This window comes from Chanodichthys erythropterus, chromosome 11 (assembly GCF_024489055.1).
Source record: "Chanodichthys erythropterus isolate Z2021 chromosome 11, ASM2448905v1, whole genome shotgun sequence".
Classification (NCBI taxonomy): Eukaryota; Metazoa; Chordata; class Actinopteri; order Cypriniformes; family Xenocyprididae; genus Chanodichthys; species Chanodichthys erythropterus.
In genome coordinates this window covers 57,585,239-57,612,340 of record NC_090231.1, presented here as the reverse complement: position 1 = coordinate 57,612,340, position 27,102 = coordinate 57,585,239, and the positions used below count along the sequence as shown (strand labels likewise).

At 36.9% G+C, this 27,102-nt stretch overlaps 2 protein-coding genes across 2 annotated transcripts in view; one reads left to right on the top strand and one right to left on the bottom strand.

Annotated features, from left to right (window-relative positions):
- The window catches only part of LOC137030980 (A disintegrin and metalloproteinase with thrombospondin motifs 7), a 90,597-nt gene extending 76,546 nt beyond the window's left edge, over positions 1 to 14,051 (bottom strand). Inside the window, exons 1-4 of the mRNA XM_067401526.1 lie at positions 13,684 to 14,051; positions 8,715 to 9,082; positions 6,926 to 7,103; positions 4,375 to 4,559 (exon numbers count right to left, since the gene is read on the bottom strand). Coding sequence (XP_067257627.1) covers positions 4,375 to 4,559; positions 6,926 to 7,103; positions 8,715 to 9,082; positions 13,684 to 13,801 — 849 coding nt within the window. The 5' untranslated portion in view covers positions 13,802 to 14,051. The remainder of the gene's footprint in view (positions 1 to 4,374; positions 4,560 to 6,925; positions 7,104 to 8,714; positions 9,083 to 13,683) is intronic.
- Positions 14,052 to 22,432: 8,381 nt separating this feature from the next.
- On the top strand, positions 22,433 to 25,897 carry rxfp3.3a2 (relaxin family peptide receptor 3.3a2). Its single transcript, XM_067401525.1, has one exon. It carries the CDS (start codon positions 23,793 to 23,795, stop codon positions 24,993 to 24,995), a length of 1,203 nt encoding a protein of 400 aa, XP_067257626.1. The 5' UTR covers positions 22,433 to 23,792; the 3' UTR covers positions 24,996 to 25,897.
- Positions 25,898 to 27,102: the final 1,205 nt, after the last annotated feature.

The window sequence follows — 27,102 nt, the reverse complement described above, 5'->3', positions numbered from 1 at the left end:
TTCGTCTAAATTAAAAGAAGTGTTCATACAAATGAAACACATTTAAACATCATCAGATTGTATTTTACATTAACAGAACTTAAAATTAAATACATTTTTGATTAACTGAAAATGTTAAACTATGACAAGTCATGATAGTATATCGAATCAATAGGCATAATTTGTGTGTCATCCAAGCTCAATAAAATAACAATTACAAGTAAAAAGTCTAACAGCATTTCAGAATTTGTTTTTTTTTTTTATTTCACAACGATCTTTTATAAGTAATGACTAAAGGTCCCCTGAATTAGTTTTTAGAGTGCATGAGGATCTGTTAAGAAACTTCATAAGCTGCAGTCACACTCGCAAAATGTTGGTGAAATCTCAAAAAATGTCCTTTGTCAATACTCTTAAAAATAAAGATTCTTTATTGGCATCCATCTTGGAACCTTTCCATTCCACAAAAGGTTCTTTAGAATATTAAAAAGTTCTTCACACTAAGTTCTCTAAAAGAACTGATTGCTGAAAGGTTCCAAAAATGGCCTCTCTTTATTTGTAAGAGAGTAGCTTGGTTTCAAAAAATCGTGTGGATTCCTATTGAAATGACTGGATTTTGCCAGCAAAAACTTGACGGACAATTCGGTTCTGAATTACCTTCTCCAGCCTGCTCAGCAATACATATAAACAACTCAAATAATACAGCAGCAATGAGTGTATAATGCCAGACCTAAACCTCTGCCAACTCATGTTGTCTGCAGTAGGACAGACCGACAGGAGAAGCTGCCTGACAGGAAACTGAGGATAATGGAATGTTTCCCCTTTATAGAATGTTCTTCTATACCAACCAAGTGTCTGCAATGGAAAACTTTTTCCATTGTGGGGCTTTTCCCTCCTCAAACAGATGCCAGACAAACCATGCAGAGTATATTTTGGAAAATGTACCTAACAGACTGGATCTGTAACACGGTCAGCTGACTTGGATTCAACTCAGGAGCTACTAACAGACTGAGAGCAGCTTAAAGGCACATTGTCGCTATTTGAGGAGGTGAAAGCTAAAGGGAGGAAATGAGGATCAGAGTTAAGAAAATAAAGGAAAAGTGGGGATTTGGAAACTTTTGGAATTCTTTTTTGAGTCTTCCTGACCAGGTGGAAACTAAGAGGGAACCTGATTGACAAAATATTCACTTTAGAAACTTATGATTATAAATTGGCACTACTTTGCAAATAATATAAGCTGGATGAACAGTACAAACAACAGTATTCGAAAAGATAGTGTACATATATATAAAAAAAGTGAGAAGTGGAAGCTCCCACAACAATGCTAGGATGTTTTAGGTTGTTGCTTAAAGTGCTATTACCTTTCATGCAGTGTGTAATACAGCTGTTTGAGAATGTAAAAGGTCTGCAAAGTTTTAAAGATCAAAGTGAACAACAAATAAAGTTGACTAGTAAAAGAAAGAATTGATTCTGAACTGCCTGAAACGAGTCGTCAGTAATTTCAGTCTCACTTCCGTAACACATCTGTGCAGAATTGTAACAAATTTGCATAATGGCGGCCTATGGTTCTCATTGGTTACCAGCGAGCAATGTCTACTTTGCCCCGCCCTCAAACACTGTAGTTGCAGCTGTTGTTTGTGTCGATAAGACTCTGTTTTCAGTACTGCAAAAGCAAATCCACTTTGATGTACGTCCACAGTGTGAAGACTCGGAACTGGAACTGATACGGTAAAACCGACGCGGTTGGTTCTGTACGTTACGAAATTCAAATGTGATAACAGGCTTTTCGGACATGCACTGTAAGCAGTTGACCAATCACAATAGACTGGCCTATTTGACCAGATCAGAGCAGAGGAATCTCTCTGAAAGGAGGGGTTTAGAGACCGAATCCTTTAATGAACCGTTTCAGACACTGTGAGAAAAGAGCTGATGCTGAAATGGATATTATGAGAAAATTAAAGTGTTTTTGTGACCTTGGATGCATGTAAACCTCTTGTAGGAGACTCCAAAACAAAATCTGGAACATTTAAAATAGCATAATAGAGGCACTTTAAAACCATCAATTGAATGGTTAGCATTAATGTTAGGTAAGTCAAATGCGTCCTGCAAGACTCTACACGCTTAGAAAAAAGGTTTAATGGGGTTCTATATTGCTTTTGCAGAGTACCTTTCCGTTTTGGTACTCCCTCACAACCCAATTAGGTCGCTTAGGTCAGGGGATCTTGGATTACTCTCTCTGTGTGCAGGACTAAGCTAAAACACAGAGGGGACAGAGCCTGGCCCCAAACTATGGAACGGCTTACCAATGTCAATTAGAACGGTACCATCTCTTTCCATGTTTAAATCAAAGCTAAAATCTTATTTTTTATCTACAGTGTTTAACAGCAATTGAATTTGATTGTGTGTATTTTACTCTGCTGTTCGAAGTTCTTTTTATGTATTGTTTCTAATGTACAGCACTTTGGTCAATCTTGTGGTTGTTTTTATATGTGCTTTATAAATAAATAACATAACATAACATAACATAACATAACATAACATAACATAACATAACATAACATAACATAACATAACATAACATAACATAACATAACATAACATAACATAACATAACATAACCCTTGAGTTCTTGACTAACTCAAAACTAAATCCATAAAATGATCCCATGATTGGAACCCCTGAAAGGTTCTATATATGATGCGCCTGACAGAACCCTTTAAGCTTCTATATTAAAACCTTCTCTTCTATATTCTGTTCTCTACTGTAGATTTGGCTCTGGTTCCTCCTTCAAACTAAATTCATGGCCATCTAATCAATCACCAGATGGAATTCATAAAACTGAAACTGAACTGCTGAAGTCATTGGAATATCACTAGCAGTTGCGGCAAATCCATGCAAAGGTCTGGCTTACCATGAAAAATAAAAAGGTTTTTACCAAAAGAACAAAACCCTTTTTAATTTGTCCATTTAGGTCTGTAATATACTGTATGTGCTCTAACAGAAATTTTAAGAAAATTGCCTTGTCTATCCACAACATATGAGGTAAGCAACAATGCTTAAATTACATTTTCAACCAATCATATTTCATGCTTTCAAAAAAGGGATCAAACCACCCACATTATTATTACAGTAAGCATTGTGCAGAGAGATGGAGGCATGCCTGAGAAACAAATACACTCATTTTGTCATAACAGCACTGCCTGTTGAATTTATAAGGGCTAGAATTAAGAGGTCACGATAATTTAGTGCTCTGTCACATCCATAACGTTTTAAATATTAAGTTTATGTCATATAACAATTATAAATACAAATAACTTTATATTCAAAGCTAAATTATGTTTATGCTTATTAGGATCAACAATTCATCTCACTACTTTGCTCTGATCAACCATAATAAATACAATAGTGTCAATCGGTTCAGTGATAACCAGTGATTTTAAACTGCTTTATGATAATGTCATGATCACCAGTTGGAGTGCCCTATTTAGCCACCAGAGGGCACTCCAAAACGGACTATTGTTCACCTCACTTGGACTTCAATTCCCATAACCCACTTCCCGGACTCATCATCCCCTTCATTGCACCCAGCTGTTTTGTGTTTCATCATTAATGTCTGTCTATTTATACCTGGTTTGTTTCTGCTTTTGTTATGGTGTTTTCATGTATGGTTTCTGGTTTCTCCGTTTTGGTTTTTCTTGTTTTTGTATGGACTGTTTCTGTGGATTTCGACCCTTGCCTGCATATGGATCTTACTCTCTTGTCTCTGTGCCATACGTGATAGATAAACATTAATATTTGTTAATGTATTTTAACAAGTGTAATTCACAGAATTCCTAAAGAATATGTTGACACCTAAAACTTGACTTTTTTTGTCACGTCCGTAATGCATATATATTTCCCTCATCTAAAATATGAAACGATTTTTCTAATGTCTCTACTCCTTTAATAAGGGACTATGAATACATAAACAGACGGCATTCTCTGAGAATTTATATTTCAAGTTTTAATTGCAAATGTCACGTCCATAACGCTGGAATTGCCCAGTTTATATCTCAACCACTAGAGGGCCAAATCTTCCGTACGTCACTTTTAAGAGTTCAAGACTAGTTCCCCCCAAAATGAAAATGAATTTGCTTAGATTTAGAGTGCACACAGGTTTGGAACGACATGAGGGTTATTAATTTGACATTCCAAAACAGTAAGACTTTCATTCATCTTCGGAAATTTGGTATACGGCATGCCAAAAAAACTATTTTTTTGGTTCACCTTAATTGTTAATTGTGCATAAATCGTCTGGATTTGAAATGACATGCAAGTGAGTAATTGATGACAGAATTACAATATGAGCAACAGTAATAGTGATGCTCGCCATGAAATATAGATAGGACTGTTACTCACAATATTCATGACAGAGAGCACATAGCTCACAACTCCTTTGCGTCCATGGTACTCCACCATTTTAGAATCAGCCACTACCAGAGTCTCTACCCACTTCTCGGTGCTTATGGAGCGCTGTCTAATCCGTCTGCGACGTCGACGTCTCTCCCAGCGCTCTCTTTGCCTCTCCATCTTCTCTGCCTCTCCTAAAGGATTTAAGAGAGTCAGAAATCACACTGGATGAAGTAAATGATGTGATTTAATCCTAAAAGACATCTGGCCAAAAGTATTTAGCCACATTAGCTGCGTTTCCATCCAAAGCTGGGAATTTAACTTGTGCGCAAAATTGGAACATTGCATAAAACATTTGCGAATAAAGCATCCAGCGAGTCGAAGACAGTGAAATCGTCACTTCCTGACAAACTGTTCGCAATTATCACTAAGAAAAATGGAAGTTTCTGCAGTAGGAGAAGCCATTGTGGGACTTTTTAGTATATAATAAATTAATTTCAACTGGGCTCAACATCACTGGGCTTGTGACAAAAAGGCCACCAAAATGAATAAAAATGACCTCCAAAAATCAAGATATATGAGGCAAAAATGGTTTTTAATATTTATAAGAGGATATGGAGTGCTGTTTTCCCGAATATCAGCACAACTGCAAATGTGATAGCCTATTGATTTTATACAACAGTTCAATAACAAGAAGTTAATGTTAGGTGACTTTCATTTTAGACTTAAAACCTGTTTTTAAATTTGTTTTCTCAACGAATCTACAGTAGAGCCATTGTGCCTCTTTGAGCAACTGAATGAGTCTACATTTTGAACTAATCATTTGACCGAATGATTGAATTACTCACTCGTTAAGTCAATGATTTCCTATATTTATATATCGCACCTGTGGCTGATAAACGTTCGCCTATCATCCATTGACCTCAAACATGGCTTATCATTTGAAACATCCAAGTAGTAGCAACTTTTCACGGCCGTGCTAAATCAACGTGCTTACTGCAGGCGTCGGTGCGATCACTTGCATTTTTTCCTGATAACAGCGGAAACAACTGTTAAACTGTTATACTCCACCATTTTTGGTCATACATATAAGAAACTGTAAACTTTTATTTGTGTAAACTCACAAAAGTCACAATGACAAGAAAACCTTGTGCTTTTGTAAAATAAAGAGAACAGGATGCACTTTCTGCCGTCTCGGTCTCTGTGAACTGGAGCGCGTCATAAAAATAAACCAAAACTCAGTCTATACTTGCCTCATAGACATGAGTAATACATCTATAGAAAGCTTGAAATGTCAAGAGATTGTCAACCAATTCAAGCAGAAAACAAATATTCTCAGATACATATGAAATGTGCATATAGGCGCATCCACTACTGCGGCGATGACAAGTCAGCATCGTCGACTTAATCTCTGCAGCCGAAAACACAGAAAACATTATCAATAAATGATTAAAAGTCTCTTTGCTGTTTTTTTCATGACACATTCATAATCATTACTTTTGCCGGCGCAAGCTTTATGTGTGTTCTTGAGCACTGGTTAGACTATGTATGATTTATAGGCAATTAAAGCTGCAATATGTAATATTTTCTGTCCACTAGAGGTCGCTAGATGCCTATTCAAAACAAAGGCGTAGCTTGATGACACCAAGTTTGAGCATGGAATCTTGGGACATGTGTTCTTCACCTCAAAGGACGGTGGAAAAGAATTGGGATAGGACTTGGGAAGAAAGTTGTGGAGCTGAATGAGGAGCTGGAGCGATTGAGCAACACATGCCTCACGAGCAGCGGGACTTTTATTATGACACAGTCACCGGCGCCGCTTCCCCGGTCATGAGTATGAGGTAACGCAGCTCTGTTTATCATATTAGATACATTTGAGTGTGTTGAAAATGTTATAATGTTACTCTGTGCGTTCGCTCAGCGGCTGCTGTGAGACACTGTTGTTGTTTTCTGTCCATCAATATATCAAAACAGTTGTTCCCTTGTCTATTAAAACATGTAATATTTTAAAGCGTCTTTGGTGTTTCCATGGTTTCTACAAAATAAAAACAGGCGACTCCTCACATGTCCCGGAGACTTGGTTAAAATTGCAATTTTCTCATGATTTACAAATAGTTGGAAACATTTGGGATATGTAAGTACTCAACTGAACAAAATATATAATACTGGCCTAGTGGTTTTTGGATATTTTACTGCAAAATTCTTACATATTGCACCTTTAAAGGCTCATTATGATGATTTATATGGCTTATTAATATACACATGCAATTAGTCTACTAATCAAGACTATTGGTTGACTAGAAAAATCTTTAGTTGAGGGCAGCCCTAATAAAATCATACCTGCTGCCAAAAAGACTGTCAGTCTTTTTTTCTACTTACCCAGATGTCAGCTGAACATGATATTATGAGATCGCTGGATAAGGATAAACTTGTCAGAGCTTTTGCACCACTCCGTTTTGGAAAGCCAAGTTCTAAACATTTTTTTTGGGATTTTTATGCCATATCCCAAAATGTGCATAAAAATAGGGGGATGGAAACGTAGTAAATCACAAAGTCTCACCTCTGACCCCACAGGTCGCGTTAGCCCTGTGCTCCCCGAACAGAGGCTGCACCAGCTGGCGTTCTGATTGGACAGCATGTCTCTTATAGATGGCGTGAGCCTGTGGGGCTGACACTTCTCGTGTCGTCTCCAGCGGACTAATGAAGAATTCCTCTTCTGAGAGCTTGAACAGCCCTGTCTAGAGAGAACAAAAGGTCAAAGAAACATGGCACAAAATGAAACAGCTTAGGTACACATTCACTTTTGTCACATACTTATTATTACATAGTTATTATCACTCATTATAGTCAACAGAAACTAAAAATAAAATAAGCCTCGACTGAAATAAAATAAAATACAAACATTTTATTTCAGCTAGCTGCCAGAAAACACACTTCAAAATGAAAGTCCAAATAGCAAAAACAAGAAACACAAACCAAGGAACATGTAACAACAGGGTAAGATGTTTGTCTAGACTAAGTGGAATGATGCAATTTACCCAAGTGGGACATTTTTCTGGATTACCTGGATCAGCTGTATCAAAATCCTTTGTTCGGCCTGAAGCAACATTCATTCTAAACAATCACAGCTTTAACCTTAATTGTAACCTTTAACCCAGGGGAGCCCAATCCTGCTCCTTAAGGGTCACTGTCCTGCAGAATTTAGCTCCAACTTGCCTCAACACACCTGCCTAGATGTTTCTAGTAACATTCCAGCGACAAGCACTTTGTCTGTCCACACCAGATGCGACATGATCAAAAGTCACAGCCAATCAGAAAAGCGTGTGGACAGAAGGTGCGTTCACGCCATATTGTAATTACTGTAACTGCGAGATTCTGTATCGTAAAAAGTGTTCACGTCCTTGTACAGCTTGTAGTTACACTTTGTAAGTTGGGAGTTCTCTGAAAGCTCCCACGTGTACCACGTAGTCGCTGTACCACATGACCACTGTAGATTCATTTAGGCGTTGATAGTGGTGCCATAGAAACGCATAATTCCGAGTCCAAGGACATGAATAGCTCTGAATATAACGTCACGTGTTGTCATCTCAAAATTACGGTAATTACACGGTGGCGTGAATGCAGCTAGAGTCTCTGCAAGTGCAAATTGCCAAATCAATCAAAAATCACAGCCAATCAGAAGAGATTGTGGATGGAGTCTCTTTGCAAGCGAACTGCGCTCACAACCAAATCAATCAAATATCACAGCCAATCAGAAGAGTATGTGGGCGGAGTCTCTCTGCAAGTGCACTGCACCCACAACCAAAATAAATTTAAAAAATCACAGCCAATCAGAAGAGTGTGTAGTTAGTATAGCTATAAGGGTCACGCAAAATGATATTCAAACTCACATTAAATTCTTTTTACATTAAATGAAGCACAACCAGCGCCTGAGATTATCATTGTTGTCATTCTTTGTTGTGGCTGGAACCACAACATACATCGCAGAAATGGAAATCCTTTCTGGCTGCTTGTGGGCGTTCCCACTACTGGTTCATTTGAATAAGTGTGAATGCTGTCATCTGAACCCTGGTGTGCAACAAACAAGAGCACCAGTAGTTTAGTTCGTTTAGAAATGGACTGAGACCCATCTTTTCAGGGGTCTCGGTCTGTTTCTAAATGAACTTTGGTGCAGTTCGACTGAAATATGAATGTATCTCAACATTAAACATATCTCAGATTTGTTGCATCACTGGCCACGCCTACATCCTGTTACCAGTGGTCACTGATGTTCGTCCTGCCGGAAAATTGCCAGTTCTCCATTGGAATAAATGTGAAACATCAAAATACAAACATGCTTATCGACTCACCAGGCCATTGCAGGTGCTCACAGCTGCTTGACCCCTCATCAGTGTACTGCTCCAGACGTCTCCCAGGAAGTAGCAAAGAGAGTGGCCATGACTGTGTAATGTAGACCCTTGCAGGCCACCATATCTCCGCTCCGTGAGGAATCCAGGCGCTAGTAGATGAGGGTTTAAGGTGAGGTTAAAGTGCAGGTCCTGACCACCATACTGCAGATGGTAGAAAACCTGGGTCAGGCTCTCTTTGGTTTTTGCCGTCTCTCTCCTCTGAATTCGATTCACGCGGTGGGACACATGATTGGACAAAAAATGTCCTGATGAATCCACTCTGATTGGATGAACAACTTCATAGTTTGGAAGTCCATCAAGAGAACTACCTACAAAAACAACAGGGTAACTATTAAGATTAAAACTGTCACATACCAGAAGTGGAATTACTAAATAGTTATAAATAACATTTAGTTTTAAAGTTTTAAAATGCCCTGATTATGCTATTTTAAACATTCCTAATTTATTGTGAAGGTCTCCTACAATAGGTTTACATGCATCCAAGGTCAAATAACACTTAAATTTTCTCATAATATCCATTGCAGCATCAGCTCTTTTCTCACAGTGTCTGAAACGGATCGATCAAGGATTTGGTCTCTCTAAACCCCTCCTTTTTGGTCAGATGGCCCAGTCTGTTGTGCACATGCTTAGAGCAGATGTCAGAAACAAAACAGCCAGTACCATATCTGAATTTGAAAGAGGATTTGCTTTGCAGCGTAGAAAACAGCAGAAAACAAACTCTTCTAGTCTCAGCTACAACTACAGTGTTCGAGGGTGGGGCAAAGTCAATGTTGTTTGCCAGTGTACTGTTCTGATGAAGCGTACCAATTTTCACTTTGATTGCTTAAAGTTTGGCTGAGATACAGCCTCTGAACCAATTTTGGGTCCACCTCGTTAAGTTTGCGACATCATAACTTCTGAACAAAGATGAATAAAAAAAATCTGTTCAGTCATTTCTGTGCGGCTCAGTCCAAACATCGTGATCCAATTTTGGGCAAAACTGGACAAATTTGGGACAAATTTTGAAGGAGGAGTAGCGAAAAAAGATGAATACTGTACTTTTCAAATTGGCCACTACTGTAATGGGCAGAGTCTTAATGTAAGATGTTTAATGTGATGCATGAAGAGAGGAATCAGGTGTACTAAATTTCATTTTTCTAGAACAAAGGGATCAAAGGTTATAGCCATTTCAAAAGTTAATATTTGAACTGGTGGTGGCGCTATTGAGTTCGCTCTAGAGACTCCAAAACTGGTCCAATGATTATGCATGACCATCTCTACAATTGTGCCAAATTTCATCATTTTCTCATGTTCCACTGATATATAGTGCTGTCATAGACTCCCATTTGGGAGGAATAATGAAAAGAAAACTAACAATTACAATAGGGGCTACAGCTCCTTCGGGGCTTGGCCCCAAATAATGGGCAGTAAATGAATACTAATACAATAACCTGGGGGAAAATTATATTTATTTTCTTTTTCTTTTCTTTTTTTATTTGGCATGCACAAATGAAAGTGCACTGTTTAAATTGACCCTGTGCTGAAGAGCTGCAAATAACTTCGCCATTCACATACATTTCTCTCAAACGTAATTAAATTGAAGGATTAATATCTGTCAGGCAAAACATGAGCTCATTATTCCAGCCATTACTGCTGTTTGGATGCTTCCATAAATATTTAGTTTATACATATGGTCACGCTTCAACTAAGTTCAATGTTACAAAACTCAAATATTTAGTCCAGTGCATAAACTTAGCGCCCATTTACGACTAGGCTAAGTTGTAACTTACAGCTGGTGTAACCAGCCCTAGAGTATCATAGAGATGGACTTTTGACTTAATCTAGTAAGTAAACCACCATCAAGTAACCACCAAAATCATGCCATCATCCTAGAATACTAGCAAACATCCACTCTGAACATCTTAGATGCCTTGGAAATCAACAAGAACTGCATTGTTGTGGCAAGTTTGTTGTGGTACTTTTTCTTCAGAAAATGTATATAGATTGCATTTTACAAATAACAAAATAGTGAAGTTTTATGTTATTCACAATTTGTTATTGTCTAACAATGCACTAAACTGACTAATCCTTTAAATCCCCATGACTTGCAAAGCAATTGAATTGTACATTTAATAATTCATTAAACAAATCCCCAAATTATCATAATAACAGCAAGCAGATGTCTGTCAATCTATTCAATCAACAGACCAGAATAATGCTTACAGAAAGATTTATAGAAATTCTGTGGCATAGTAAAGACTAATATATCTTCTCATGACTGCATTCATATTCCTACATTACTCTGGAGAGTCTGTAAAGACAGTAAACAGTCTTTGTTATATGACTTGACTCTGTTCATTGGCAGCCCTGTTACTTTCCTACATGACCTACATGATTGTGGAAGCAGAGGGAAACAGCTACAAATTATTTTTATTACAGGCAATATTATTTTATTACAGGCAGTTCCAAATACTTATTATTATTATTATATCCAGTATCTTATTACATGGCAGTATGGTGGATAGCTACCATACCAATGTGGCCCAGAATTCTCAACAAATAACCCAATCAAAGAAGATGACATCATTGTGCCAGGAGAAAAAATAAAACAACATCATGTATCATGTGTCATCACAAATTATGGTCTATATAAACAGTTCAGATAGAACTCTGGGAACAGGACAGGGGTAGAGTGGTATTTGGTAAGAGCTTAAAGCCATAAACCTGGGCCAAACAAGGACAATAACTAGTTATAAAAATCATTCTAATATAAAAAAGAATAACAGAGTCCACACCACAACCAAGAAACCATATAGTTGGCGTCACTTTCAGAACAATTTTTTCTAGCTGGTGAACGATAAAAACATTGACAGAAAATCAAAATCCATCCTGCTTTAAAGAGCTTGAGCATTTAAAGTGGCAAATGACAAAACTACAGCACTTATAATTAACAGAGCTTGTGGACGCTAATATAGTTATCGTTCTTGGTGTGAACGGGCCTTTACGCTTATTGAAGGTTGACAGTGTCAGAAGTAACATGATCCCAAAAGTATTTTGCACTTAAAAATGTGTATGAATGTATGAATGTCAATGCATTCGATGACAAAATATAAAAAGTGGCATCTTCACATTCACATTTTTGCAGTTACTCTTAACCAACTGGTGTCGTAGTGATTTAGTGGATGTGTGAAGTCAGTTCCCCACAAGTTCACTCAGGTGTCCAAGGAAAATAACCACAGGTGTGTACTTTATCACATTAACATGTTCCACTCCAACTTACATTTGACAACCACAACACTAACCCTAACTTTTAGTTCTCTAGTGTTTAAAAACGAAACTGCATGCATTTTAATGAAGAACATTGTTCTGGTTGTGCTTCGGCTCTGCGTGACTGCACAAATGAATAGTTATCCTACTGCTCATAAAACATTCACTACTAGGCTTAAGAGATATAACCAGTCTAGATGCATCTCAATCTGACTAAGACATTACTGTAGCTTTCCCCTTTAATAGTCAGGGTCTCCACGCTGCTTTTAAAACATTTCAAATCCCTCAGTTCTCCGAAAAGCCAAGCCAATGTTGATTCTTGTTTTATTACGATCTCTATCATGTTCTCTTTTTTGCCAGCACTCTCCTCTGTTTGTCGTTTGTTTAAAGCAGGTGATTCCCCGGTGGTGAAAGATTTAGCTGCTTTCTCGCTCGTTATGACATCTAACCTTTGCCACTCCCACACAATACACACAGTAGCCAGTGTGGTGAGGAATCGAGCCCCCCAGGAATTGGGTCTCCTTTAGGACCCCGAGTGATCCCATTGGTTCAACGGACTTTTAATGGGTAGTATTTTTATCACCTGATTATAATTCCTGCAAAATCACATTATGATTTAAATTGTTTAAAATGCATTAAAATTGCCATTAATGTCTTTTAAATTACATGGTTCATCTACTAGTATATAAATGAACCTATAGGTCGTGAAATCAAGCATTTCTCATTCTTACTGTTTTTTTGTTTGTTTGTTTTTTTACAGTACATCTACCCAATTAGCCTGTTAGCTTAGCTTATATTATAGGTATGTTTTTTGCTTCCAATATAGTTCCAAATTTTGTTTCAAATTAATGTTTGTATGTACTTAGCATGACAATTAATTTATTAAAAATTTATAATAGAATTATTGCTATTTATCGTGTAAAAATAATATTAAATTACTTTTACAAAGCATAGTATGTTGCAACAATCCTAATAAAAATACATTTTTAGGCTAGGTTGTATTTCCAGTTTGTTTTATTATGCAATATAGGCAATAATTTTATACTGTAAGCATGTTGTTTGTGCACTTAATAAACATCATACAATAGTGAAATAGGTTATAATTAGTCAAGACATCAGGATAACAGCTTTTTATCAGGCATTACTGCCTGGGTCCTAAAGGAGACCCGATTCCTGGGGGGGACTCGATTTCTCATGACATCGGAGCAACTTTTCTCTATCAATTTCCCATGAAAACCATCCCGACATGTCTACAATATAGGCTAAACACTAGGCTACTGAATCAGGGTAAGACAAAAAAAAAAAAAAAAAAAAAACACGTTTTGGAATAAGGAATGATGATGTATTGCTAATTTTGAACAAAATGTTACATAGTGTACCTTTAATAAACAGCATAAGCCTATATGTTGTTTTAAAATAAGCCAAGCAAACTTTTATGAAATATTTTAAATTGCAAAGTGTGCTTATGCTATCCTTCTCTAAAATAAAAGCTACTTTAGTAAATAAATTAATAAATACGTGTCCAAAGTACTTTTTGTGGGCACTGCAGCCTATTCAAACTCTATTGTGCACACATGCACGCGCACATCAACTGACAATGAGACAAAAAATGCTGAAAATCACGGCGTGGGACTGTAATGAGACACAAGCTCAACCCACTCACCTGTGTCTTGATTATATCCGCTCGTTGTTGTGGACAGAAGCCCAGCTGTTATCACAAAGTACAGAGAAAAACTTGCTGCTCCCAAAACTTTAATGCCGCAGTCCAGCTGAACCATCATGTCAAACTGCACAGAGGAGAAGACAGATCACTCCTGGTACATCTACAGTCCATTTAAATGGAGATGGTTTGAATAGCAACTTTTCCCTCAGCCTAATGCATCGGTAGTTTGGACCCATCACACAAAAGATCGCTGCTGCATTTATTATGCCAGAGACCTGCAATGGTCATCATCAGTCCGAAGCAAATACTGCAGCATGATAAAGTCTGTGAATCCGGTGCATGGGCGATTTTGGACTCCGTTAATTCAGCTGGGACGACTGCAGTTACTGATGCCGCACACAGACGAGCAGCGATCTGTGCTTCAGTTAAACTTTGTAAAAGTTCCGCCCTCTAGTAGGAGGGCTTCTTTGTGTCCAGTGTGTCAAACTGAGCCCATTCTAGTCCTTTGTTCGGTGCGTCCCGTGTTTATACTGAAAGGACTCTCATCTCAGCATCTAAACAGTTCTTAAACATTTGTCACTGCAAAGGAACATTCACACAGGACGCGTTCGTCTATGTGCACTTTTATTTGTTGGTTTTTCTGAACACATCAGTCGCTGTTTGTGACAATCGTTGCGTTTTTATCATTTGTCATTGCAGTTATAAAATTCAACCTGCATTCTGTTCAATTTCATTTACTTCCGGATAGCTGAGTTGAGACCATTTAATAATAATAATAATAATGCCAGAAACATCTAAAGGAAATCTGGACACTCAGGACATTCATTGCTTTTATTTTTAAATCATTTTGTTTTAAAGCATTCTCTACTTGGAAACACATGTAATTCAGCCTGTCCTCAGCATGAGCTCACAATGTAAAATTTCTAAACAAAATGCAACAAATTGAAAAATATACAATTAAATTGAAAGGCATATCAAATATCAAATAATACAAAAAGCAAGTCTTGAATTATATTTTCCATAAAAATGCCTATCAAAGTTGTGTCCTCACTTTGTGTCAACTCCGTCAGGAGGATTTATAATAATTCTGAATAAATCAGGCAATGTCATGGTCATCTTCTCACAGTAGGACACATAGTTCTGGAATTTTAATATTTTTTATGTTTTATATAAACAAGTCTCTGCAGTCACAGCTTGAACATGTCAACGCCGTCATCCCGGTGTAATAGTTTCTGTAAATAGTTGGTGGATAAATCTTGTCATTTTCAATGTTTATTAAGGCAGCTACAACTGAGAAAGAAGACTAAAATGCTCCACTGCACAACATGTGGTTAAGGTGGGGAAAAATATTCAATTTTGTCAACTTCATCAGTATTTAACACCGTCAGTATTTATCAACTCTGTCAGTATTTGTCAACATGTCAGTATTTATCAACTCCGTCAATATTTGTCAACATGTCAGTATTTGTCAACTCCGTCAATATTTGTTATCTCTGTCAGTATTTGTTAACTCCGTCAGTTTTTGTCAACATGTCAACATGTAAGTATTAGTCAACATGTCAGTATTTGTCAACATGTCAGTATTTGTTAACATGTCAGTATTTGTCAACTCCGTCAGTATTTGTCAACATGTCAGTATTTGTCAACATGTCAGTATTTTTTAACTCTGTCAGTATTTGTCAACATGTAAGTATTTGTCAACTCCGTCAGTATTTTTCAACATGTCAGTATTTGTCAACTCCGTCAGTATTTGTCAACATGTCAGTATTTGTCAACTCCGTCAGTATTTGTCAACTCTGTCAGTATTTGTCAACTACATCAGTATTTGTCAACATGTCAGTATTTGTCAACTCTGTCAGTATTTGTCAACTCCGTCAGTATTTGTCAACTCTGTCAGTAACTGTCAACTCCGTCAGTAATTGTCAACTCCGTCAGTATTTGTCAACATGTAAGTATTTGTCAACATGTCAGTATTTGTCAACTCCGTCAGTATTTGTCAACATGTCAACATGTCAGTATTTGTCAACTCTGTCAGTATTTGTCAACATGTCAGTATTTGTTAACTCTGTCAGTATTTGTCAACATGTCAGTATTTGTCAACTCCGTCAGTATTTGTTAACTCCGTCATTATTTGTCAACATGTCAGTATTTGTCAACTCCGTCAGTATTTGTCAACATGTCAGTATTTGTCAACTCCATCAGTATTTGTCAACTCTGTCAGTATTTGTCAACTCTGTCAGTATTTGTCAACTACATCAGTATTTGTCAACATGTCAGTATTTGTCAACTCTGTCAGTATTTGTCAACTCTGTAAGTATTCATCAACTCCATCAGTATTTGTCAACTACATCAGTATTTGTCAACATGTCAGTATTTGTCAACTCTGTCAGTATTTGTCAACTCTGTCAGTATTTGTCAACTCCGTCAGTATTTGTCAACTCCGTCAGTATTTTTCAACATGTCAGTATTTGTCAACATGTCAGTATTTGTCAACTCCGTCAGTATTTGTCAACTCCGTCAGTATTTGTCAACATGTCAGTATTTGTCAACTCTGTCAGTAACTGTCAACTCCGTCAGTATTTGTCAACTCCGTCAGTATTTGTCAACTCTGTCAGTATTTGTCAACATGTCAGTATTTGTCAACTCCGTCAGTATTTGTCAACATGTCAGTATTTGTCAACTCCGTCAGTATTTGTCAACATGTCAACATGTAAGTATTTGTCAACTCCGTCAGTATTTGTCAACTCCGTCAGTATTTGTCAACATGTCAGTATTTGTCAACTCCGTCAGTATTTGTCAACATGTCAGTATTTGTCAACTCCGTCAATATTTGTCAACTCTGTCAGTATTTGTCAACATGTCAGTATTTGTCAACTCCGTCAGTATTTGTCAACATGTCAACATGTAAGTATTTGTCAACTCCGTCAGTATTTGTCAACTCTGTCAGTATTTGTCAACATGTCAGTATTTGTCAACTCCGTCAGTATTTGTCAACATGTCAACATGTCAGTATTTGTCAACATGTCAGTATTTGTCAACTCCGTCAGTATTTGTCAACCCCGTCAGTATTTGTCAACATGTCAGTATTTGTCAACTCCGTTAGTATTTGTCAACATGTCAGTATTTGTTAACTCCATCAGTATTTGTCAACTCCATCAGTATTTGTCAACATGTCAGTATTTGTCAACTCCGTCAGTAATTGTCAACTCCGTCAGTATTTGTCAACATGTCAGTATTTGTCAACTCCGTCAGTAATTGTCAACTCCGTCAGTATTTGTCAACATGTCAGTATTTGTCAACTCTGTCAGTATTTGTCAACATGTAAGTATTTGTCAAAATGTCAGTATTTGTCAACATGTCAGTATTTTTGAACTCTGTCAGTATTTGTCAACATGTCAGTATTTGTCAACTCTGTCAGCATTTGTCAACATGTCAGTATTTGTTAACTCTGTCAGTATTTGTCAACATGTCAACATGTAAGTATTTGTCAACATGTCAGTATTTGTCAACTCCATCAGTAATTAACTCCGGCAGTATTTGTCAACTCCGTCAGTATTTGTCAACATGTCAGTATTTGTCAACTCCGTCAGTATTTGTCAACATGTCAGTATTTGTCAACTCCGTTAGTATTTGTCAACATGTCAGTATTTGTTAACTCCATCAGTATTTGTCAACTCCATCAGTATTTGTCAACATGTCAGTATTTGTCAACTCCGTCAGTAATTGTCAACTCCGTCAGTATTTGTCAACATGTCAGTATTTGTCAACATGTCAGTATTTGTCAACTCCGTCAGTAATTGTCAACTCCGTCAGTATTTGTCAACATGTCAGTATTTGTCAACTCTGTCAGCATTTGTCAACATGTCAGTATTTGTCAACTCTGTCAGTATTTGTCAACTCCGTCAGTATTTGTCAACTCCGTCAGTATTTTTCAACATGTCAGTATTTGTCAACATGTCAGTATTTGTCAACTCCGTCAGTATTTGTCAACATGTCAGTATTTGTCAACATGTCAGTATTTGTCAACTCCGTCAGTATTTGTCAACATGTCAATACGTCAGTATTTGTCAACATGTCAATACGTCAGTATTTGTCAACATGTCAATACGTCAGTATTTGTCAACATGTCAATACGTCAGTATTTGTCAACATGTCAATACGTCAGTATTTGTCAACTCCGTCATTATTTGTCAACATGTCAGTATTTGTCAACTCCGTCATTATTTGTCAACATGTCAACACGTCATTTTTTGTCAACTCTGTCAGTATTTGTCAACTCCGTCAGTATTCATGAACTCCGTCAGTATTTGTCAACATGTCAATACGTCAGTATTTGTCAACATGTCAATACGTCAGTATTTGTCAACATGTCAATACGTCAGTATTTGTCAACTCCGTCATTATTTGTCAACATGTCAACACGTCATTTTTTGTCAACTCTGTCAGTATTTGTCAACTCCGTCAGTATTCATCAACTCCGTCAGTATTTGTCAACATGTTTTTTCCACCCCTGGAAGTCAGCCGACATTGGCTTAATGTAGCACCATCTTGTATATGTTACATATTACCACGCTTGTTTGTACAGTTTTAACCACTTCCCTTTTTTTTTTTTTTTTTTTTTTTTTTTTTTTGTGCTTCTAATATGTAAAGCTGCTTTGAAACAATTACCAATTGTAAAAGCGCTATATAAATAAATTTGACTTGACTTGACTTGACATGTCAACACATCAGCATTTGTCAACACGTCAGTATTTGTCAACTCCGTCAGTATTTGTCAACTCTGTCAGTATTTGTTAACTCCGTCATTATTTGTCAACATGTCAGTATTTGTCAACTCCGTCATTATTTGTCAACATGTCAACACGTCATTTTTTGTCAACTCTGTCAGTATTTGTCAACTCTGTCAGTATTTGTCAACATGTCAACACGTCAGCATTTGTCAACTCCGTCAGTATTTGTAAACTCCGTCAGTATTTGTCAACTCTGTCAGTATTTGTCAACATGTCAACATGTAAGTATTTGTCAACTCCGTCAGTATTTGTCAACTCCATCAGTATTTGTCAACTCCGTCAGTATTTGTCAACATGTCAGTATTTGTCAACTCCATCAGTATTTGTCAACATGTCAGTATTTGTCAACTCCGTTAGTATTTGTCAACATGTCAGTATTTGTTAACTCCATCAGTATTTGTCAACTCCATCAGTATTTGTCAACATGTCAGTATTTGTCAACTCCGTCAGTAATTGTCAACTCCGTCAGTAATTGTCAACTCCGTCAGTATTTGTCAACATGTCAACACGTCATTTTTTGTCAACTCTGTCAGTATTTGTCAACTCTGTCAGTATTTGTCAACTCCATCAGTATTTGTCAACTCCGTCAGTATTTGTCAACATGTCAGTATTTGTCAACATGTCAGTATTTGTCAACTCCGTCAGTATTTGTCAACATGTCAGTATTTGTCAACTCCGTTAGTATTTGTCAACATGTCAGTATTTGTTAACTCCATCAGTATTTGTCAACTCCATCAGTATTTGTCAACATGTCAGTATTTGTCGACTCCGTCAGTAATTGTCAACTCCGTCAGTATTTGTCAACATGTCAGTATTTGTCAACATGTCAGTATTTGTCAACTCCGTCAGTAATTGTCAACTCCGTCAGTATTTGTCAACATGTCAGTATTTGTCAACTCTGTCAGCATTTGTCAACATGTCAGTATTTGTTAACTCTGTCAGTATTTGTCAACATGACAACATGTAAGTATTTGTCAACATGTCAGTATTTGTCAACTCCATCAGTAATTAACTCCGTCAGTATTTGTCAACATGTCAGTATTTGTCAACTCCGTCAGTATTTGTCAACATGTCAGTATTTGTCAACTCCGTTAGTATTTGTCAACATGTCAGTATTTGTTAACTCCATCAGTATTTGTCAACTCCATCAGTATTTGTCAACATGTCAGTATTTGTCAACTCCGTCAGTAATTGTCAACTCCGTCAGTATTTGTCAACATGTCAGTATTTGTCAACATGTCAGTATTTGTCAACTCCGTCAGTAATTGTCAACTCCGTCAGTATTTGTCAACATGTCAGTATTTGTCAACTCTGTCAGCATTTGTCAACATGTCAGTATTTGTTAACTCTGTCAGTATTTGTCAACATGTCAACATGTAAGTATTTGTCAACATGTAAGTATTTGTCAACATGTAAGTATTTGTCAACATGTCAGTATTTGTCAACTCCATCAGTAATTAACTCCGTCAGTATTTGTCAACTCCGTCAGTATTTGTTAACTCTGTCAGTATTTGTCAACATGTAAGTATTTGTCAAAATGTCAGTATTTGTCAACATGTCAGTATTTTTGAACTCTGTCAGTATTTGTCAACATGTAAGTATTTGTCAAAATGTCAGTATTTGTCAACATGTCAGTATTTTTGAACTCTGTCAGTATTTGTCAACATGTCAGTATTTGTCAACATGTCAGTATTTGTCAACTCTGTCAGTATTTGTCAACTCCGTCAGTATTTGTCAACTCCGTCAGTATTTTTCAACATGTCAGTATTTGTCAACTCCGTCGGTATTTGTCAACATGTCAGTATTTGTCAACTCTGTCAGCATTTGTCAACATGTCAGTATTTGTTAACTCTGTCAGTATTTGTCAACATGTCAACATGTAAGTATTTGTCAACATGTCAGTATTTGTCAACTCCATCAGTAATTAACTCCGTCAGTATTTGTCAACTCCGTCAGTATTTGTTAACTCTGTCAGTATTTGTCAACATGTAAGTATTTGTCAAAATGTCAGTATTTGTCAACATGTCAGTATTTTTGAACTCTGTCAGTATTTGTCAACATGTCAGTATTTGTCAACTCTGTCAGTATTTGTCAACTCCGTCAGTATTTGTCAACTCCGTCAGTATTTTTCAACATGTCAGTAATTGTCAACTCCGTCAGTATTTGTCAACATGTCAGTATTTGTCAACTCTGTCAGCATTTGTCAACATGTCAGTATTTGTTAACTCTGTCAGTATTTGTCAACATGTCAACATGTAAGTATTTGTCAACATGTCAGTATTTGTCAACTCCATCAGTAATTAACTCCGTCAGTATTTGTCAACTCCGTCAGTATTTGTTAACTCTGTCAGTATTTGTCAACATGTAAGTATTTGTCAAAATGTCAGTATTTGTCAACATGTCAGTATTTTTGAACTCTGTCAGTATTTGTCAACATGTCAGTATTTGTCAACATGTCAGTATTTGTCAACTCCGTCAGTATTTGTCAACTCCGTCAGTATTTGTCAACTCCGTCAGTATTTTTCAACATGTCAGTATTTGTCAACTCTGTCAGTATTTGTCAACATGTCAATACGTCAGTATTTGTCAACATGTCAATACGTCAGTATTTGTCAACATGTCAATACGTCAGTATTTGTCAACTCCGTCATTATTTGTCAACATGTCAACACGTCATTTTTTGTCAACTCTGTCAGTATTTGTCAACTCCGTCAGTATTCATCAACTCCGTCAGTATTTGTCAACATGTCAATACGTCAGTATTTGTCAACATGTCAATACGTCAGTATTTGTCAACATGTCAATATTTGTCAACATGTCAATACGTCAGTATTTGTCAACATGTCAATACGTCAGTATTTGTCAACTCCGTCATTATTTGTCAACATGTCAACACGTCATTTTCAACTCTGTCAGTATTTGTCAACTCCGTCAGTATTCATCAACTCCGTCAGTATTTGTCAACATGTCAACACATCAGCATTTGTCAACACGTCAGTATTTGTCAACTCCGTCAGTATTTGTCAACTCTGTCAGTATTTGTCAACTCCGTCATTATTTGTCAACATGTCAGTATTTGTCAACTCCGTCATTATTTGTCAACATGTCAACACGTCATTTTTTGTCAACTCTGTCAGTATTTGTCAACACGTCAGCATTTGTCAACTCCGTCAGTATTTGTAAACTCTGTCAGTATTTGTCAACTCTGTCAGTATTTGTCAACTCTGTCAGTATTTGTCAACATCTCAACACGTCAGTATTTGTCAACTCCGTCAGTATTTGTAAACTCTGTCAGTATTTGTCAACACGTCAGTATTTGTAAACTCTGTCAGTATTTATCAACACGTCAGTACTTGTAAACTCCGTCAATATTTGTCAGCTCTGTCAGTATTTGTCAACTCCGTCAGTATTTGTTAACTCTGTCAGTATTTAACACCGTCAGGTGAAGGTTTTTGTTAATTTTTTAAAAAATGTCATTCTTTTTTCAATTTATTGTGTTAAAATATTTAAACATCAACTGAACTACATAATATCACATCTGATTTACCTAAAAACATTGGTTATACAGTATGTGTTTAATATTAAAAAGGAGGTTAGAAAATTAAGGAATTTAGGATTTTAGGAACTGGATTGTTCATAATAATCCTAACCCAAGAAAAAAATGTAGAGAGAATTAATTTTTTCACTTAGCTCCTTTACTGAACACCATTATTACATAACTGAAGACTTAACACTGTTGTTGGATGGATCAAATTAAAATATCATGCTTTTTAATGCATCTGATGGAGTTGACAAATTAAGTTCCGAAGTGAATACATGTACAATTTTAGAAAAAAAACAAAAAACTTTTCCATTACATGGTTTATTAGCTGAAACCCTCTTCTACAAATATATAAGTTTAAAAATAATGTATTATTAAATAATAAAAACAAACTCCTAAAACATGTTTTGTCCCTTATCTCAAGCCTTCTTGGGTGAATTATTCCTTTAACACCTACTAATTTACTGTCCATTGTTGTGTTATACTAATAAACGTGTCTTTATGTATTGTGCAAGTCAGTCGATTGTAACATTATAGCTCATGAACTGAAAAACAACTTAGAAAGTAACAAACTGAGCTGCTGATGTATCCGAGTGTCCATCAAGTGCCCCCTCTAGTGGACACAATAGCAACCAAACATATTTCATGTCAATTTATGAAGTCGTTCCCATCTAGCATTGTAGATTGCAAGATGATATATGATAAGATAAGACTTTATTGACTCTAGGAGTAGTATGATCTATCAACAGGAACTGGAAATCAGACATTATCATTACAAAATACATGAACATAAAAGAGAACTAGAATTAAATGTTTTGACGCTGCATTATGATACATACCACATACATGCTGGGTTAAAAACAGCCCAAGTGAGGTTAAATATGGACAAGCAAAGCAGTTGGGTTAAATGTTTGACCAACCTGCTGGGCAGTTTTATTTAACCCAGCTATTGTTTAAAAATGACCATATGGCTGGCTTAAAATGAACCCAAAATAGTTTGGAAATTAGTTAAATGTTGAAGTGAATTCAATTTGGGTAAAAACATGTAACCCAACCGCTGGATCAAAACAACCCAATAAAAAAGGTTGGGTTAAACATGGACAAACCCAGCGATTGGGTTAAATGTTTGTTAAACTCAACTATTGTTTAATGACTATATGGCTGGCTTAAAATGAACCCAAAATATGTTGGAAATAAAAAAATCAGACACATAATTACTAGAGGCTACAATAATAATCAAAAGGTGAACATTTATTAATAAGCAATTTAATACATGTGTATTGTTTAATTATTATTAATTAAACATATTAATAAATGTTCATTTCCAACATATTTTAGGTTCATTTTAAGCAAGCAATACATTCATTTTTAAACAATAGTTGAGTTAAATAAAACTGCCCAGCAGGTTGGGCAAACATTTAACCCAACCACTGGGTTAAAACAACCCATTCGCTGGGTTGTCCATTTTCAACCCAACTTGGGTTGTTTTTAACCCAGCATTTTTTAGAGTGTGGGTACTTAATTTCAGTACCATCTTGTGTTATTTAGTCATCCTCACTCACTTCAAATGCGTTATCATGACATGACGTCAATTGTACGGCCGTAAGTCAGTCAGCGGTGCTGTCCAGTGCGCGCGCTCCACAGGCGGGCGCTCCCCGCGCGCGTCTGCATAAAACTCTTGGCATCAGGTACACTGCGGCTCTTACGCGTATGGAATCCGTTGCAGATATACATATATTCGTATGTGTTTTGCGTGAAACAATGTCAGACTGACTGATATGCGATCTGCGGACAGACCTGTCCACCAGGCACCTGTTGGAGAGTCTCTTTCGGAAACAATGGGGGACATTCTCATTCTCAACCACAGCGGATGGGGAACTTTCAACAGAAGTTTAACGGATCAACACAAGTTCAGCAGCCTGGAAGACATCGATGTGACGGCCGACGGCAGCCTCGTCCTGCGCATCATCATCTCGGTGGTTTACTCCGCGGTGTGCGCCGTGGGTCTGGTCGGAAATCTTCTGGTGTTTTTCCTGATGAAGATCAGACAAGGACGAAAGAAATCCATCATTAATTTCTTTGTCATCAATTTAGCTGTCACCGACTTTCAGTTCGTTCTGACGTTGCCTTTCTGGGCGGTAGACACGGCGTTGGACTTCAGCTGGCCGTTTGGTAACGCGATGTGCAAGATCATTCTGTCGGTCACTGTGATGAACATGTACGCGAGCGTCTTCTTTCTCACCGCGATGAGCATCACGCGCTACTGGTCTGTCGCATCTGCCCTAAAGATCCCTTCCCGAACGAAGTCCGTGTCTGTGAAGTGGATCTGCGCTGTACTGTGGATCCTGGCGACTGTGGCAACAGCTCCAACTACCATTTTCTCCACAGTCACAGAAGTGGCAGGTGAAAAACTCTGTCTCCTCAAGTTTCCAGATGGCCACGATTGGCTAGCTTTGTATCACCTTCAGAAAATTGTCATTGCGTTTATCCTGCCCATGCTCATTCTCTCAGTGTGTTACCTTCTACTTCTGAGGTTCATCCGAAAGAGAGGCGTTAGTAACAGCCAAAGAAGACGATCTAAAGTGACAAAGTCTGTAACGGTGGTGGTGCTCTCTTTCTTCATCTGCTGGATGCCGAACCATGCGCTCACGCTCTGGGGAGTGCTGGTGAAACTCAACGCGGTGCACTGGGACAAATCATACTACACCGTGCATGCTTACGTTTTCCCCGTGACGGTGTGTCTCGCTCATACTAATAGTTGTTTAAACCCAGTCTTGTATTGTTTAATGCGCCGGGAGTTCAGGAAAATGTTACATAGTATCTTTTGGCGCGTCTCCACGCCTGTTCTTTCGAACGCTGGGAAATTACATGGATACAGTGGAGGCTGCAATCAGACACATGATGACGCACATATTGGAATTCATTTAAACGTGATTGACGCACAATCCAGACAACATACTGACAACATTCACGGCTGCTGATAACTGAATAAACTGTGGACTGGTGTCTTTCTGATGAACCAAAGGTGCTCATGGGAAGGTTATGAACGACTGAGCACTTTTACAGGTGTTTTATTTATTTGCCCACATACATGCTGAATGTCTAATGGGTTAAAAAAAAAAAAAAAAAAAAAAAAGCAAAATATGTAAAAAGAAATGTTTGCATCTAAACTCTTTTTCCTGATATATTTCATTTATTTGCATGTTTTGATCTCGTCTCTTTTCGTGTGATAGTGACAAGGTGTGTGTAAATATGACATAAAAATACACTGAAATGTAAAGATATCATATGTACATGAGTTTTGATATATAAACTGTATATTTATTTATTTCAATATAATTCTTAAATGTAACTAAAAAAGAAAATTCTATCATTTACTCTCCCTCATATAGTTTCAAACATCTGCGGAACACAAAAGATTATATTTCACAATATTTGTCTCTAATTTCCGTCTTCATCAGGAGACAGAAAGTGGGGTAAGATGTGCCAGTGGGTAAGATGCACCGCCACGTAATCTACCAAACTGCACACATTATTTATGCTAAAATCTCTTTTGTGCATGTCAGATGTATACAACCATGTTAACCTCTGGACTAAAGATAAATTATTAAATGAAGCTTTTCTTATAAAATGACAGCTGTGGAATAAAGGGGGGCTTCGGGGTAAGCTGTGTCAGTGGCTCAACTAACAATGACAGAAAACGTTGCATCCGAATGTAGGATTACTATTACATTAAAGTCTCATTGATAAACCTGAAACAGGAGCAGTGTATCAAAAAAAACCAAAAATCCTTTCAAAGAAATTGTTGCGCTCCAACTAGGTAAAAATTAAATGGCTTCTTCAGGTGCGCAGTAGAGCCAAAAAAGTCAAAGCCAACAAAGAGATTGATAACCACACACTGAATAAATTATATCCAGGCTAGAAATGGTCTAAATATTTTAATTTCATAAACTGAATAATGCAAAGAAGCATTTGTTTCGAATATAAATCATTTAAGACCTATTCAAACTCACACATCATGTGAGTACAATGTCAATTAGTTGCTTATCAGTTATTGATGAACAAACTTTCTTTTCTTTGTGTAGAAAAGATGCCAAAAAGAATCTCTTTCATGCTAAGATTGCTCACCCAATTTCCTAAAAATGTGGTTTTAAGACTTGGATTTGTTCTCATAAAGATGATTTTGGGGGTAGTATGGAATAATTTTTGTGCCAATGAAATTGAACGTAGCGTTTCAAGAAAGTAACGAAAATATAAATTGAAACTGAATAAAATGTCTTTGAAACTGAAAAAAAAAAAATCAGGCAAAACATTTGACTTGGTTTTTTAATACACTGCATGTTTTACTGTTTTCTCCCTTTTCTTTGCACAACCTAATCAGACCCAACAACAGAGAAAAGTCTACAGGAATAAACATTCTCTGAAAACATTGGACATTATGCAATACTTTCAGTAGCCTATTATATACTTTAATATACAATGAAACCTCAAGCGTTTGATCTCTCACGCTCCTAAAAGCTTATGCCGACAAAGTAGTAGCAGCAGATAAATATATTTAAAATTCAAAAACAAAACTCCTATCTTTATATCACTAAAATGAAATGGGAAGCCGCTTACAGATGCTCACATGCACACATGTAAACAAGCTATCAATCAAAAACTCAGCAGCCAGTGAGAACACACCACTGCTCAGAATAGCAAAAGAAAACTCATGGATCATAAACAAAAACTTCAGAAGCGTAAATGAAAAGTGTGGAAACGCATTTGTAAGTACAGATCAGCGAAAGAAAGAGGCGAAAACAGTTAGCAAAACATGCAGTGTATTAAAACAAAGTCAAATATTTTGCCAGCGTTTTTTTTTTTTTTTTTTAAGATTCAAAGACATTTGATTCAGTTTCAATTTATATTTTATTAGTTTTTTTTTTTTTTTTTTTGAAAAGTTACAGCCAATTTTATTGGCACAAAGGTAATTCCATAGAATAAAGCTTATATGCAGATTTCAAGTCAATTGGATATCCCAATAAGTGGCTTGACACTAAACTCATACTGTAGATCAGTGGCTCTCAATTTTGGCCATGGGACCCACAT

Coding starts and splice junctions, on each gene's coding strand:
- rxfp3.3a2 (XM_067401525.1), top strand. CDS start 23,793: ATGCGATCTGCGGACAGACCTGTCCACCAGGCACCTGTTGGAGAGTCT.